This window comes from Vitis vinifera, chromosome 2 (assembly GCF_030704535.1).
Source record: "Vitis vinifera cultivar Pinot Noir 40024 chromosome 2, ASM3070453v1".
Lineage (NCBI taxonomy): Eukaryota > Viridiplantae > Streptophyta > Magnoliopsida > Vitales > Vitaceae > Vitis > Vitis vinifera.
Genome location: NC_081806.1, coordinates 3449257 through 3465525, shown reverse-complemented (window position 1 = coordinate 3465525; position 16269 = coordinate 3449257). Strand labels below are relative to the sequence as shown.

The 16269-nt window shown below is 35.4% G+C and overlaps 1 protein-coding gene and 1 non-coding gene across 7 annotated transcripts; one reads left to right on the top strand and one right to left on the bottom strand.

Annotated features, from left to right (window-relative positions):
• Positions 1 to 1421: 1421 nt before the first annotated feature.
• Positions 1422 to 15979, top strand: LOC100263354 (probable NOT transcription complex subunit VIP2). 6 transcript variants are annotated; one of them, XM_010662780.3, is made up of 15 exons: positions 1423 to 1653; positions 3969 to 4222; positions 4475 to 4580; positions 4675 to 4853; positions 5049 to 5097; positions 5203 to 5418; positions 9435 to 9644; positions 9756 to 9848; positions 13057 to 13145; positions 13246 to 13323; positions 13553 to 13978; positions 14071 to 14123; positions 14214 to 14255; positions 15487 to 15631; positions 15730 to 15979. In XM_010662780.3, exons 2-15 carry the CDS (start codon positions 4184 to 4186, stop codon positions 15787 to 15789), a joined length of 1785 nt encoding a protein of 594 aa, XP_010661082.1. In that variant the 5' UTR covers positions 1423 to 1653; positions 3969 to 4183; the 3' UTR covers positions 15790 to 15979. The 6 variants fall into 6 exon arrangements, with proteins under 6 accessions (XP_010661101.1, XP_010661082.1, XP_059599117.1 ...); XM_010662784.3 differs by having other exon boundaries at positions 1425 to 1653; positions 3969 to 4090; XM_010662799.3 differs by lacking the exon at positions 9435 to 9644 and having other exon boundaries at positions 1422 to 1653.
• LOC132253389 (small nucleolar RNA snoR35) lies at positions 4503 to 4580 on the bottom strand. The gene has a single exon (XR_009465228.1). It is a non-coding gene; the product is annotated as a small nucleolar RNA snoR35 (small nucleolar RNA).
• Positions 15980 to 16269: the final 290 nt, after the last annotated feature.

Genomic DNA, 16269 nt, shown 5'->3' with positions numbered 1-16269 from the left:
GCTTCACTGCTTCGTGAAGGAAAGGCGTGGGATTGGCTAGCGGGCTGGCGAGGTTTATCCACTTTATCCCGAAAATACCCCTGTCTATTCCCTTAAATGGCGATTTTAGGCTTTGCCGCCATCGGGTTGAGCTTTGAAAGAAGGAAGTGAGATTCGCAAAGGGTTTGGTTGCTTACACTCAACCGTATCATATTATTTTACGACCTCAATGCGTGGCTGTCGGTCAAAGGATAGAGAAAATATTGTGCGTGTGCAGTACCACTTTTAGGTTAATGACTGAGACGCTCAACGAATAGGATACTTCATATTTTTCACCTATTAAGTTCCTTCAATCTCAAACATTAGATGTTAAAAATGGGAAACATAAGATATTAATATTTGATAAGTATGGGATTTAGGTGATGCATTGGTTCAACATAACTAAAACTCTCTTATTTTAAATTATTTATTTGAGGTTATAATGTCTTCAACATTATTGAATAAATATAACAAAACTTATATTACATAGGATAAGGATGACAATGGTCGGGTTTTTTTCAAGTAATCGCTTCACTCCTAACGAAAATGAAAATTTTCTAAAATTCTTAAATGTGTTTAGGATGAATTTGAGTATGAGTTTGTCCTACTCACATTATCATGATTATATATAATTTTAAATAAAAATTTATTTTAATATATATATATTTTTAATTTTTAACTTTTTAAATATAAAATAAAATATTACTTTCACTTTAAAGTTTATAAATAAAAAATTAAAAAATATTAATTTTTTTTAAACGAATGTATATATAAGAATTTCTTATATTCATCCAATCATATTTTGTTTATTTATTTTTTAATAAAAATAAAAATATATTAATAAATGAGAAATGGTTGGATACGAATGACCTATTTTACCCGTTTTATTGTCATCCTTAAATTATTAAACATAATACATTCACCATTACAAATCACATTCATGGCTTAAAAGAAAAATACGAAAATTGTAGATGAAGAAGAATAAGGGAATGATGAAATGATTGTTATTAGGCTTTTGGAAGAGTTATTTTATTTATGGAAGGATAAATATCTATCGTTATATATAAGATTTTGGATATGAAGAAGTTACTTTAAATTGTTTAAATTGCGTTTAGAAACCTGAGGAAGCCCCACAAGGGGTTATTGAATTCTGAAATGAAAAAAAATAAAAAAATAAAAAAATTAAAAGAAGAGTAAGAATATATTTATAGTGATTTTAAGAAATATTTTTATATTTTTTATAAAAATTTTAAAATATTAAAAATATTAGAAACGGTTCGCAGAATCACGGCTTTAACCAATCTTCGATTTGGTCAATCTCTCCGCACTAGGAATGAAAATTAAAAGTGACGTGAAAGTACACCTTTAGCTCTTCATCTGAAAAAAGGATTGTGACGTGGCGCAAAAGGACTGGCCCCACAGGAGCTATAGGGCAACCCCACAAGACCATCCAGACGACACTGGACTCGATTCATCCCCCGATCCCAATGCGCCCTTCTTTATCTACCCACTAATTTCGCCACTCTGCCAATTGGATTTCCGTTTGGTCGCCGAGAAAGTTCTGGAGAAGAGAAGAAATTCAAATTCCGAATCTCGATCTTTCGCTGTTCGATATTATAATTTGGTTTGGTCGAGGTGAGTTGAAGCCTGAAGGTTCAAACACGTGATTTGAAAATTCTTCGTTATCAAATTTCTTTTTCCTTTCTGTTTTCTTAGTTACTAAACCGAGGGTTAAAGGATGAAAGAGGTCGATTGTGTGAGGTCGTGTACTCGTATTTGGGGGTGTTTGCTCACTTGATATCGAAATTCTTGTTTTGTTTGTCTTTCGCTTTCCATGTGATTGATGAGAGAACAAAGGAAAGGAAAAGGAAATCAAAATTCTGAGCGGTTTGCTTCTTCTTCTTGTTTTGTTTTTGAAAATGAAATGATTATCTCAACTAGGTTAAATGGTTGTATCAGCCATAGTGAACAGTGGAAGTTTAAGATACAGAATTTTGATTTCTTTTCTTATTTTACTTTTTTTTTTTTTCCCAGCGGCTAAATGCAGTGTTAGGTTTATGTTTTGTGGATTTAGACTTCCGGGGTTATGAGTGACTGTAAGAATGTTTAATTTGATATTTGGATGTTTTGTTATATCATTGATTGTTGTTCATGTTCTTTACGTGCACTTCAAGAACCTTACATAAATTGACTTCTAAAAAATTCCATGTCTGGGAAATGATATAATCCTCATTCTCCCTTTGGTTTTCATTACCAAAAAAGAAAATATAATCTTAGATAGAAGTAAGCAATTGTCTTATCTTCATATATGGAAACCATGGTGTTAAGAGCACCAGAGGAGTGCCATAGTTGCTTTGATCATCTTGTGTGGATAAAATACATCGCTTGATAATCAATTCATAGGGCAGTTATGATCAGAATGGATTGTTTGTAAAGATATAAAAATATCATTTTATGAATGAATGCTTCTGATTTTCTTCAATGTGCACTAAGGTAATTCTTCACACAAGATAGAGATGCAAAAGTGTTCTACGAACTCAAGCAATTACCTTTAGTCTCCATTATCATCACATGTTGATAATATATGACATTTAATCATGGATTTCTAGTGCAATTCTAATCGTAACAATAATCTTGCAAAGAATATAGAAAGCCACTTTACAAACAAATGGCTCCAACTTTCTTCAGTGTGTATTAACATGTTTCACATGCAAATAGGAATGCAAAAGAGTTTTGTGAACTTGTAATTAGATGGACATAGTAAATGCTGTCTTAGTTTGAATAAACTTCAAGAATGAGAGGAAACAATTTAAGTATCAGTTTTGGCATAGAGAACTATGTTTGGGTCAGCATGAGGTATTTTGTCTAAAAGAGTTCAGATGCGACTGAAGCTGTGAAGTGTACCTTTGAGGTGCCTCTAAGGTGTGCTCTTCTTGAGCCATGTCTTGATGGCTTAATGCATAAGCTTGGCATGCCCTCTAAATTAGTTCTCAGACTCTGCTTTCTGACTTTTCGACTTTGTAATATCAAATGGCACGTGAAATTAATCACATTTCCCATTGAGTGTATGTAGTTGTTTCTTTGTGGTATTTTTGTTAGTTGGGTTGCTAATAGGAGCATCCTTGCATTTAATTGTTTAAAATTTTCTTTTCTTCCTTTTGTTGTGTGCGCACTATAGAAGTTTGCATGAAGTATAGTATGACAAATCAATTATTATGAATCTTTTCATTAAGAAATGAGCTCGTGTACGTGTGATATGTTAGCCATAATATCAGGATTATGCTACCCATTTAGGCATTTAGCTCATTGGGTGTTTGGGGTGGAATTCTTGTTCCTTTTATTTTTTATTTTTTAATTTCTTATATTATTACTGTGGGGGGTTGGGGTATTGATCCAGCTTGCCTTGTGACATGTCCTTGTATACTTCGTGTGTACTCCGATGCGCCTTTTTGCGAGCGCTTTTAATATATTTTTATTTACCTATCAAAAAAGAAAAATGGTTTTAGTATTGATCCATTGTTGTACACAAAAGGGTCTCAATTATGGTGTAGTTTACATAAAAAAGGATGGGGAACATTTAACAGCAATGACAATCAAATTCATGCCGATAATGTTCATACTTAATGTGGCTTTCCCTTTATGCATCAATAAATAATAAATAAGCAAATAAAATAAATAAGCAAACCTACATACTTATGATGCTATATAAATCATTTTCCAAGTTACAATAGTGATGACTTTGCCAAAACCCAACTTTCTTCTGAACCATTTTGTATACAATCTGAACTTTTAACAATCATTATTTTGGAAATTTAATTATTATTGGCATCATTCATTAGTTATCATGATAAGTTATTAATGCTCATTTCTAGAATGACTGAATAACAAGTTGAGGAGATTTCTTTGTATGGAAGTTTGATTGGTATCTTCTTATTTGTTTCCCTTTTCAGGGAAGGTGTTCTGTTTTCAAGCTACAACCAAAGTATACAAAGCCTGGTTCTGCACAAGGAATGACTTCCTGCAATTTATTTTGATTCCCCTCATTCTTTCTATAATGTCCGGGCTGCTTAATGTATTTCCTCTTCTTTCCTCCAGATATTAAATCATTCTATGATGCAGAATTCTGGCAATATCTCTTCTTTTTAACACAAGGCACTGAATTTGGATGGAACCTAGCAATTCTGTTCCACCGGTTTCTTTTTTAGTTAGTTCCCTGAACTTTTATGACAAGATTTCATCAATTTAAGCGAGTCATACATGTTATGAAGAATCCTCATATGTATCTGGATCGGAATCCAGAGTTGATCCTTAGCAAACACCAATAACGTTGGTTCTGAAATTTATTTTAAGTTCTTTAATGGATGAATATAGATTCAATCTACATTGCTTCTGTATGTTCTCTCTTGTACACATGTTTTCCGTATTCATGAATACTATTTAGAATGTGTGATTGCAGTCAGGACTCAATGGATCAAGTTCAAATCTTCCAGATACTACAGGAAGATCTTTTACAACTTCTTTTTCTGCCCAATCTGGTTCAGCTGCTGCTTTTAATCATCTTGGTGGGAAATATTTGCTCGATTTTCAATTTTGTAATCACCATGATGCATGATAAATTTAATAATCACTGAGAAAAAATTTTCCCCTCTGTAATAGGGACCATACAAGGGCTACATAATATTCATGGGAGTTTTAACATTCCCAACATGCCAGGCTCCCTTGCATCAAGAAATTCTACAATAAATGGTGGGCATCCTGGTGGTATTCAACAGCCTACAGGAAGCCTATCTAATGGGCGATTTCCAATAAACCATCTTCCCACTGCTCTTTCTCAGGTATGGTTTTGAAGGTTTGAACGTTGTGCAGCATAAGGGATATTCATGTTGGCAGTTCATTAGATATTCTTTAGTTAGCTCTTTCTCTGTGTTCACACACTTGTGTGCATGCATTTGTTGTATGTTTTTGTGTGTCACATTGAGGCTACCAGTTCCAAGCCTCTGCTCTAATCAGCAATTTTCCTTCTAATGCAGCTATCACATGCTAGCTCCCATGGACATCCAGGGGTCACAAATAGAGGAGGTAATGGTGCTGCAGGAATCTAAATAGTTGCAGGGTACAAAGTTGTATTTTCTTTTCTTGGATCCCCATCTTCTTCTATAATATGCAATGAGAATGCAATTGCAGGATCAGGGGTATCTCCAATGTTAGGGAACACTGGTCCACGAATTACAAGCTCGATAGGTAACCTGGCTGGCGGGGGCAACATTGGAAGGAGTTTAAGCTCTGGTGGAGGATTGGCTATGCCTGGCCTTGCATCTCACCTAAGTTTAATTAGTAATGGATCTGGGAATATGGGTATACAAGGATCTAACAGATTAATGGGTGGCGTTCTTTCACAAGGTAGTGGCTTCATCTCCACGCTCTAAAGAAGGGGACTTTAAACCCCATAGAAGTTCTGATTGGATAATCACTTATATTACACCAGTGCTTACCAAGACTGCTTTGTTTTTTGGGTGCTCTCTCTCTGTCTCTCTGTTAACTTGCTTTACAGGATGTTCATGATGGCCTTTCTACTCTTTTAGTTCGCTAACATATGAAGACAAGTGTTTAACAACTGAGCTCGTCATAGTTCCAATTTCAAATGCTATTTGGGACAATACTTGTCCAACCACCCATTAATTTGGAAAGGGTTATTTGGATGTCAACCTCCAAAATTTGGTCATAAACTGATTTGTTCTCTGTATTGGCACATTAAATAAAAAATACCAAGATAGCTGTTATCAGATATACAGTTTTGCATTTCCATGCATTTGCTTTGTTTTATTTTTACTATTTTAGATGGTGAGTTGGCACAGATAAAAGTCTGAAGTAAGTTATCAAAACCTTTGAGTAGTGCTAACTGTCTAAAGATAAGATTAGACAATAATGATGATTGTGGTGCATTTCCAAATTAAGCAATTACAGTTAACGCTTGATTGTTAGTTTTCACATACATACTCCTTCAAAGATGGAATGCTTTACTCTCCAACCCTTTGACTTTAGGTAAGGTTTTTTTTTGATAAATAAAGACTTTAGGTAAGTTACGTGGGAGAATAAAATATTCCGTGCTTTGTAGGCTTTAGCAAGTAGTTAAGCAGTTTCCTAAACTGGATGAGTTTCAATAATGACTATACCACTTAGTTATCTCAAATCTACAAAAGTTTTAGTGCATAACGCACTAGGTTGAGTGTGGTAAATTTTTCTATATTTACAGCCTTGTAGGGAAAAGTTTGAAGGTGGTAAACTTAAAAATAAGCATCTGTTGAGCTAAACTGATGGAAATAGTTTAGTTTCTATGAGAACGCATAGGGCAATCAACTCAACTCACTGGAATGTGCCGAATGTTTGAAAATGAATTTGAAGATTCTGCAAATGTCTAGAAATACAAGTATCTTCTGGAGTTGGGATGATATGATCCCAATCCATATTCTGCATCTTATTGATGGACTACCTGTTGGGCAACGAGCTAACAGTTTTAATTGCCTGCTTAATTTGGCATGCCACTGCATATTAATTTATGTTATGCAGCATTTCAAAGTAGGTATCTTTTTTAACTGGCATTTGTGAAATTATATTGCAAAATATGGGTAGTTTCTTATTCTAACATATGGACTCTGCTGAGTATTTGAATTTGTTTGGCTATTTCTTTTGGCAAGTAAAAAATATAGTTGAAGGGAGGGAAATTTACAAATTAGTACATGCAAATACCAACTTTGAACGATACATAAGAGCTGGGGATGGAACTTCAAGCAGAGTCTCCATATTGGATCCCAACAAGTACAAGGATATTATGCTAGTTGTACTACTGTCCATGAAGGAAATAGAATGCTCCTTAGTTTCATTAGTTCATTTATCTACTCCTTCTATAACTAAGTTCCATAAGATCTTAAAGATTGATGCTTTACATGGTTTTACCTTTAGCACTTTGTGCATCATTTGTTTTGGCTGATTTACCATTTGAATAATTCTTGGGAATGTTTTGTTTGAATAACAGTATCTTGTTGCTTTTAGATCATCATTTTTGATGCTACGTATTTTTTGTTGCTGAGGTGTTCTATTTTTCTTTTGAAATTGTCTTAACCTAAAATAATGTTCCTGGGCACAATTAGAGGCTGACTTTGTGCATTGGCTTTTTGTGCTTTCCCACCATGTGCCTTAACCCATGGATCCATAATTAGTGATGCATTTGGTATCTTATTCAATCGAGTTACATTGTAGTATCCTAGAACCTTACATATGGTGGTAACTCTTCTTTCTGTGCTGCACATTTGATGGCTGCATACTCCTGAGCCCATGGTTAGGAAGGGACACCTCTCCCTTAGGATCTTTAAGGCTCGAGTGAAACACCTATTTCCTTTCGGTTGGTCCGTTAGTGAGAAGGTGCCAATTTAGGGAATATTCCTTAAGTTATTTTGTAAAAATATGCCGTGTTTTCATTTGCATTTCCGTTTTGTTCCATTGTCTGCAAATGTGATTAGGTTTCAATCCTCTCTTTTAAAGGGCATTTTATGCCCTCATTTGACATGATGTAGGGCAGAATTCCTTTTTTCCTGTGCAAGAAGAGACTTCTTTGCACAATCAGAGGCAACATCTTCACTAGGCTTCTAATCCTTGAGAGGCGAAACTAATCAAGGGTTATAAAGAACCGTGGTAAGACTCTTCTCTTATTTAGCCCTTTCTTCCTTCTATTTCTCTTTCCTTTTCTTTTATTCTTCTAGAAACTTCCATTACATCTACCTTCTGTATTTTTATTTTTTAGTGTTACTTGGTAACATTTCCAATTGTTTTGGTTGACGAGATGGAATTGTAGAGCCAATGTTCTTTTTAGAAGGGCATAATTGAAGTATAGTGTTGAACAAGTAGGTGTAATTGTTGAGCTCTATGGCCAATTTTGTGAAACATCATTTCTCTCTTGTCCATCTCTTACCTTACCTTTTTCTTTCTCCTTTTTTTTTTCTTGATTTTGGAAGTCCTGCATCCATTTTCCGGATCAAGCAAGAGAAAATCCTTTTCTTGTCCTGCTTCCATCATCTCTCCTCCCTTTTGGAATATACCCCGATCTCTCCTTTTGGATGCTTGCCCTTGAGTGTTAAGTATTTACAAACCTAGCAATAGGTGCACTATCAAATTTGTCGTCATTAGCACAAGCAGTTCCTAACAGGTGGAGATTGGCCAATGCAGGTTATTGCTTCATATGATTGGAGCATGTTTTGTTGTATTTACTTTGAATTATTTATGATTTTTTGTTTGATACATTAATTATTTTTGATTATTGAAACTAGAGCTTATTAATTTTAGTTCTTAAATGTGATTAGTTGCACCTGCCAATCATCAGTGAAAGTTGCATGACTACTTTTGTAATTTTTGTGATCCTAGGTTGAACTGATACTCATGTTATTTTTTCTTACCTAGATTGAGGCTATTGCATTTATTTAAAAACTATAATAAATGGTAGTACACTATATTTCATGATTGATAAAATCTAAATCAAATCATAAAATCATAAGGAGTATGCTTTATTCAAATTGGAATTCATTTACAAATTAAAGAATTATTAATTGTCTTCAGACATCTAGGTTATCTGAATTTGTTGTTAAGTTGATAAATGGTGCCATATATTGTTTTTGGCTGGAGAGATTGGGTCTCACCTGGCTTTTTCTTTCCATGATGAGGGAGGTCCTACTTTTTGTGGGTTTTAAAGAATTGGCGAAGATATGGTTTAGTTCACAAGTTTTATCATGGTTCTTCTTTTTAAACGACTTTGGTTGGGTTCAATCCTGGTAGTTTTATAAAGATCCTAGGATTATACAAGGTGTGCCCTGATAAATTTCTAGGATATCATTTGAGGAAATGATATCTATGTCTATTCTTATGTGGACTGAACCATTTGGTACTGCTTGTATGGTGGAGTTATAGTGTCAGGTTTTTTTTTTTTTTTTAATTGTGGGGAGGACTCCTCATCCTTCTCATGGACTTTCTATCCATGATTGATACATCTTTTGTTTCTGATAAAAAAAAAAATCTAGGTACCTCTTAGGAAGGATTGGAGCCTAAGATTTTAATTGTTTGACTCAGAAGTATATTTGAAATATGGGATTCAAATAAAAAGCATTAAGAACTTGTGATTAAGGTAATATAGTCGATTGTGTTAATTTCGTTGCCATTACTGGACATAACTGGGTTAAGGTGTTCTTAAGTAACAGAATTTGTTATATTGTTGGTTCTTTTTAATATTTATGGGCAAGCTTGCTTATGATTCATTTTGTTTTATATACGAACGTGGAACTCTGTGATCCAACTAATGTAGCATATGGATTATGCATGTTGGTCCTTTCTGTGGAGCGTATATTTTATATAAATGACATCTAGGATTTCAGCACCACAGGTGATATCTATGCTTGGAAATTCTTATTCTTCTGTGGGAGGGCTACGATCTCAAAACCAAGTCCAAGCAGGGAATAATCATTTAACTTCCATGGCATTACTAAAGGATTTGAGTGTCCATGAGAATGCTCCTTTTGACATAAATGATTTTCCTCAACTGACCGCTCACCCTAATTCTGCTGGTAGTTCTCAAGGACAGCTGGGTAATTAAAGGATAGACCATCTTATATTTGGCTTGCTTTCCTGTAGTGGCTTTTTAAGAAAGAGAAAACAAAAAAAAGAACAATTTTTCTTTTTGACTTGCTAATGTGCAGGTTCTCTGAGGAAGCAAAGTGTTGGAGTTGTCCATCAAAACCAAGAATTCAGCATCCAGAATGAAGATTTTCCTGCATTACCTGGATTTAAAGGTGCTTCATATATATAATTTTTTTTTTCCTGGGATTTAAATATGCTAGGATTCTTCATATGGCCATATTGTTGATTAGTTATTATTAGAACATAATATTGGCTTTATTTATCATAACCTTGTTAACAGAATATTGTTGGCTTAAGTTGTTGCATGTTATGTTATATGTCAATGACTTGTACTTCAGCTGCCAAAGGGTATGGGTTTGATGACCTCCCTTGACAGGCTCTTTTGATGGTAGTGTTTAGGAAGCTGACAAGTAATTGCATGATTTCTATTGAAATGCTTTAAGACGACAATGCATACATTTTATACCAGTCCATACCAATTTTTGGGTCAACTTGCATGTTCCCATGGATTTTTGTGAAAATGTACATTAGGATTTCTTGGGCCATTGGTTAAATAGAAAAGCTTTTAGTCCTAAATGGAGGCTATAGATTTGAAGGTGCTTATCAGTGATTAGCTTTAACTCTCCAGTGACTGCAGTGCCAAACTATGGACTAATGCATCTTGAGGGGCAAGATTCAGTCATGCATTCGCCCTCCTTTCATCACCATTATAGTAAATGTGTTGAGCAGAATGTTGTTGCAGGTAAGGAAAATGGTATCTTGGAGGGGGGTTTTAACAATGGGTAGAAGCCTTATAATGGCTTTAAACCTGCAGTTCATGGATGACTCCATCTTTTTCTCAAGAGTTAGAATTGATGATATGTATAATCTAAAACTTCTCCTATTAGGTTACAGGTTCATATTAGATCTCAAGATAAATCCAAATAAGAATACCCTGTCAGGTATCAAATCAGTCTTGGCTAGATCCTTGGACTTGCCATCCTCTCTTGTTGGTTCATCTCATACCTGGGCCTTCTGCTCTGACAATCTCAGAGTGCCCTTTTCTGAAACTTGATTTAAGAAATAATTTCTCAAAGACTAGATGGTTCTGAGGTGGTAAACTCACTAAGTTCTATTTGGCTCACATTCTCGCATATTTTCAGCAAGTGTGTAAGGTCTCTTCTCTAGTCAGAAGTTGGGAACTGGAAGAGAGATTGTCTCACTAATTGGATTCAAGTGTTTACACTGAAGTGTGAAGGAGGTTTGGATTTATGGGAGATTTCTTTTATCAATAAGAACTTTGTTCATTCCAATGTATGAGACATAAACAATATAGTCAAGTCTTCACACTGTTGGCCATGTAAAGTTAATGCCCAGGTTTTCCTTGATTTTTCCCATATTTTCTTTTCTGGGTGATGATTCAAAAATTTGTTTATGAGAAGATATATCTGCTTAGGTGATCAAACCTCTTTATGTTCAATTCCTCAACTATTTTCTTTTGGATCTCAACGTCTTGAGATTCATTCATTTCAATAATAGTAAGTAACTTTTCTTCTTTTCCTGTATGGAATTTCAACTTTCTTTGTTATTTGATGCGGAAGTTGATGAATTCTTAGTCTTGATGTCCTTTTGACTCTATATATGTTTATCACATACATTTCTTGATCTGAGGATTTGTTTTTTGACCTCCTTAAGCTTACTCTAAGTCAGTTCCTTGCTTAAAGCTCTTTCAGAATTTGACGACCCTTTCAATTTCATCGAAAATATAAAACCCCCCTTAGAGTTAAGGCCTTTAAGTGACTAATAAGGTCAATACCAATAACAATTTGTGGTTAAGGAGGCTTTGCAATGCCCCTTAGTCTGAACTGACATAGTATGTATTTGGGATGTGGTAAATTTTAAATTTAAATAGTTCTGTATGGTCTTTTCCTATTCTTTCAATGTTGCAGGTTTAAAAACAAAAAATATTTTTTGTTGTTGTGATGGTTTCTCATGTTTCCTTGAAGATGCTGTTTGTGATCCTGTAGGTCTTCCTATAATTGGTTTGTCCAAAAATGAATGTACCCATATTTTCCCACAGCATGCATTTCATGTCACTGTTTGTAGCTACTACAACTCGTCCTTTTGGATGATGTATATGTGGAATTAGAAAGCCCGTCTTTTTCCCTTAGTATTTGGTATCAGATTTGATCTTTCTTTCTGTAGTGCTGAAACTGTGTTGAATCACCATGGACTAGTGTCTCTTCCTTGGACAGGTTATCAAGTGCAGTGATCTTTGCTGATTATCCAATTTCTAAAGCCTGGAGCAGATCCTAGTTCCATGACTATGCCACAAGTTATTTAAACTTCTAGGATTGACTAAACTCCTCCAAAAAGTGGCTGATTTGATGATCACTTACTTTAGGGGTTCTGGAGGACTTTCTAATAGGTTGGGTACTTTGTCTATTGGCTAACCTCACTTTGATATGAATAATCTGGTTAGAGAGGAATGCCAGAATTTTTTAAGGATAAATGAACATAGTCTTTATGGAACATGGTATACTGCTTTTTGTTTCTTTAGGCTTCTGTCATCATGTCCTCAGCAAGTTCTTCATTGAGCTTATTCATGCTAGTTTGGAACCTTGTTTGTAGCACCAAGAGGAGAGTTGCTGTGAAGCAAATAGAGTGAACGCCTTTTTCAGGAGGTTTAGTTCAATTGAACTTTGATGGGTACTCTTTATATAATCCGAGATAGTTTGGTATTGGTTGTGGTAGAGTTTCAAATTCCTTTTCCAAATTAGTTAAAGAGGGATTGGTCATTGGGGTAGAAATACAGCCGTTTTGGAAGGTCTGCTTCTGGCTAAGTCTTTTGGGTATCCTCATGGTTGAAGGAGATTCATTTATCATCATTTCTTAGGTGTAAAAAACATGAAAGCAAGGTTATAGAAGCATAATGGTGGCTTTTCCAAATTATCTATATGTCTAGAGACTTGGCTAACTCCTACTCTTGGATTCTGCTCTTACCTAGTCAGGTTGTGGATCAGCTAGCTAAGTGGGGACTTCACAGCTGTATTCCTTTGCAGAGGATTATTCACCACCTTTGACTTTGTAGTTCACTTTTTGATTTTTTTGTTTAGCTCTTGTATGTTCTGAATTAGAGCACTTGGGATGTATTTTTTCTTTTTTACCAGTTCATGTACCTTTGGAAGGATGTCTCATCTTTTTTTCTTTTTATTTTTTTAATTCATTTTAATGAATTTGTTGTCTTTGGATAAAAAGAAATTTTTGCTTATGGGATTCCTCGAATTTTACATATTGGAAAGGTGGTTTCTTCTGTTATTTGTTCTGTGATTGGTGGGTGTATTGTTGAGCTTTGGATTACAAATAGTGATTATGTTACAGGTGGAAATACTGACTTTCCTGTGGACTCTCACCGGAAAGAACAACTTCATGATAGTGCTGTGTCTATGATGCAATCTCAGCATTTTCCTGTGAGTTCTGGTTTTGATGTTTTGAGACTCCTATGTCATCTCACCAAAATACTGTCCAATGCTGAGGCTAATATCACGCTTCCTTGTTTTATTCGTATAGATGGGAAGGTCTGGTGGATTTAACTTAGGTGTCCCATATTCATCTCATCTTCAGCAGCAACAACAACATGCTTCATCGGTATGTTGCGGCAGAAGTGCCTTCTGTTTTTACCTGTAATCAAGATCTAGATTACGTGGTTCTGATTCATTGCCATTTTCTCAGTAACCTGCCATTTGCATGTGTTTGTCGATGTCTTTATTTCTGTATCATATCATGTTCTGGTTCTGAATCCAATCACCTAGCATCTTAGTTCATTCCAAAAGATTTCTCAAATCCTCCAGTTTCTTCCTCATTTCCCCCATTTCAGGTTGGAAGCGGTGGACCACCTTCCATTGGTCTGAGACCTATGAACTCATCTAATACAATATCTGGTGTAGGACCATATGATCAACTCATTCAGCAGTATCAACAGCTTCAGAGCCAGTCTCAATTTCGCATGGGGCAAATTTCAGCGGTTGGTCCACATGGAGACCAGGACCTGAAGTCACAATCACCAGAACCTGTCATTGATGAGTTTGGTTTGCGTGGTTTGTTAAAGGTCATAAGGATGAATAATCCAGACTTGACCTCCCTTGCTTTGGGAATTGATCTTACAACACTGGGTTTGAATTTGAATGCTTCAGACGATCTTCACAAAAGGTTTGCCTCTCCATGGGCTGAAGAACCTCACAAGGGGGAGCCCCAATACAGTATCCCAGAATGTTATTATGCTAAACAGCCGCCTGTGCTTAATGTGAGCTCATCTAACTTGACATTATGTAGTTATTTGAAGAATGCTATATGCTTGCTCTTCTCATTCCAATTTTGGTTGTGCTGTATGTGCAGCAAGCCCATTTTGCAAAACTACATCTGGAGACATTATTTTATATCTTTTACAGGTTGGTTCTTTCTCTTTCCTTGCCCCCCCCTCTCTCTTCCAATTTGATAGATTCCCAAGAGGATGTGATATTTGTTGTTCCTGTGTGCAGCATGCCGAGAGAAGAGGCACAGCTATATGCAGCACATGAACTGTATGTCCCCTCTTTGTTTCTCTGTAATTGCATATTTAGTTTCTTTCTTGCTCCTTCCATTTGCATCTGAATCCAAATATCCTGTGAGAAGGGTGGATTCTATCAAATAGAGAGCAATTCAACCTAGGATGGAACTAGCAGAATGTTCCTTGAATATTGTAGATGATCGTAGTAACAGTGAGCAAATCAAATATGAAGGACAAAGGTTTAGTTTGAGACATAATGCCAAAGATAACAAATGGAATTTGGAATTCTATGTTTGAGTAGCATTGGGCTTTAAAATCAAAATAGATGCTTGTTTGCACCCTTAACCACTCAGGTCTAGACAAACACATGGATTTTACAAATTAAGAAAAATGTGTTAAACAGTCATTTTACAATCTTGCCCCTGACATAAAAATCATTTCTCAATATAAAAAATGGTTACATATCGCTTACATGAGCCATCTTCAGATTGACACCAGATACAGGTTTAAATATTCTGCTGTCATTTTTTTCTGTGCATGAGTTTCATGCTTCTCATGATTTTTATAGGAACAATCCTGATCTAGCTCTTAGAATAAATATATCAAGGAATTCCTCTGTGCCATAATTCTTTTCAGAATCAGAGGCCCTTTGCCATCAGAGCTTTAGAACAGAACTATGTTTTAGTTGGAGATGACCAGTTGAACAAGTAATGTGCGGACTAATATAGGTCATAAGGTCAAGGGTTTTTCTATCTGATGGTAAATGTTGTTTGAAGAAGCAGACTTTAGATCCAGGAGAGGTTCCACACTAGGTTTGAACATGGTTTCTCCATGTTGAGACTGTACAATAGAGATAGTAGTAACAAATTTAATTTGTGGGTGTAATATTAGGTGATAAGCGGGAAGACTTTAAGAAAGTAGAATTGAGATACTTAGAGACGTTTGGATATACTTTCAATTTTTTTTTTTAAATTGAAATCCTATATAAAAGAAGAGAATTCTTGTACAAAAGGTAGAAATTTATCTTATATCCTTAAAAACTCTTATAAATGAAATTTTTTACTTTTTAAAATTTTAATAAGTGTTTTCTAATATACAGGGTATATACCTATAAATTTTTTACATTCTACACAAGAATTTTTATTTTTAAAAGTAAAAAATAGAAAATCTATCCAAACATCATCTGTATTTCAACGATATGACTGTAATGGGATTTGTATACATTTTCTTTCTCTGACTTAAGCTTCATTTATGAACATTTGCAGGCATGCTAGAGGATGGTTCTACCACAAGGAGCAGCGGCTGTGGCTGACTAGGAATGCAAGCATGAAGCCCCTTGTCGAGACAAACTCGTATGAGAGAGGATCCTACCTTTGTTTTGATCCCAACACGTGGGAGACAGCTTGCAAGGTCTGAACTCCATCTGGCTTAATGCATCAGTTCCTACGCACAATTAGCAAAAGAAATTGTTTGGATAATAAACCTAACGCCATTTATGTGGCTTGCAGGATAACTTCATCCTTCAGTTTGAAATGATCGAGAAAAAACCTGACCTCCCTCAGCATTAGCGCAATGCATTTCCTTTTCTTCTCTTTCTTAATTTTGAAGTTTATAAATAGGTTTCTTGAGGGATTTTTCTTTCTTTTTTTTTTTTTTGAGTTGAAAATTTCAGTCATCCTGTAGGGACTGCAGCAAGAATAAGGAACTCAAAAGTTTTAAATGTTGGCAGAATTATATGGTATCCTTAGCTTGACACTACTGGGTACTTCGTCAATGTGGATTGTGAAAGCCTAATCTTTTTAGGGATGCTGTGGGGATCACAGTCGTTCTGAAAGCCATATCCTTTGGACAATGGAAATTTTGTCCACATACCCGGGCCCTCCGCCCCTTTTGTATTCCATGAGATGGTCAGAGCGGTGTTCGTTGCTAGGTCAACCTGCCCAGATTGTCATGGTCTTGCTTGTCCTGTACTCGCGCATTTTTCAAAATTAGTAGGCTCGATTTGGATACTGACTGCCCTAAAACTGCATGGTCCTATACCATTGTGA

Excerpts from the sequence above, each read along its gene's own strand:
- LOC100263354 (XM_010662780.3), top strand. The coding sequence starts at position 4,184 with ATGGAACCTAGCAATTCTGTTCCACCGGTTTCTTTTTTA. Across the intron at positions 4,581-4,674 it reads TGCTGCTTTTAATCATCTTG|GGACCATACAAGGGCTACAT; the intron begins GTGGGAAATATT and ends CCTCTGTAATAG. Across the intron at positions 5,419-9,434 it reads GGGTGGCGTTCTTTCACAAG|CACCACAGGTGATATCTATG; the intron begins GTAGTGGCTTCA and ends CTAGGATTTCAG.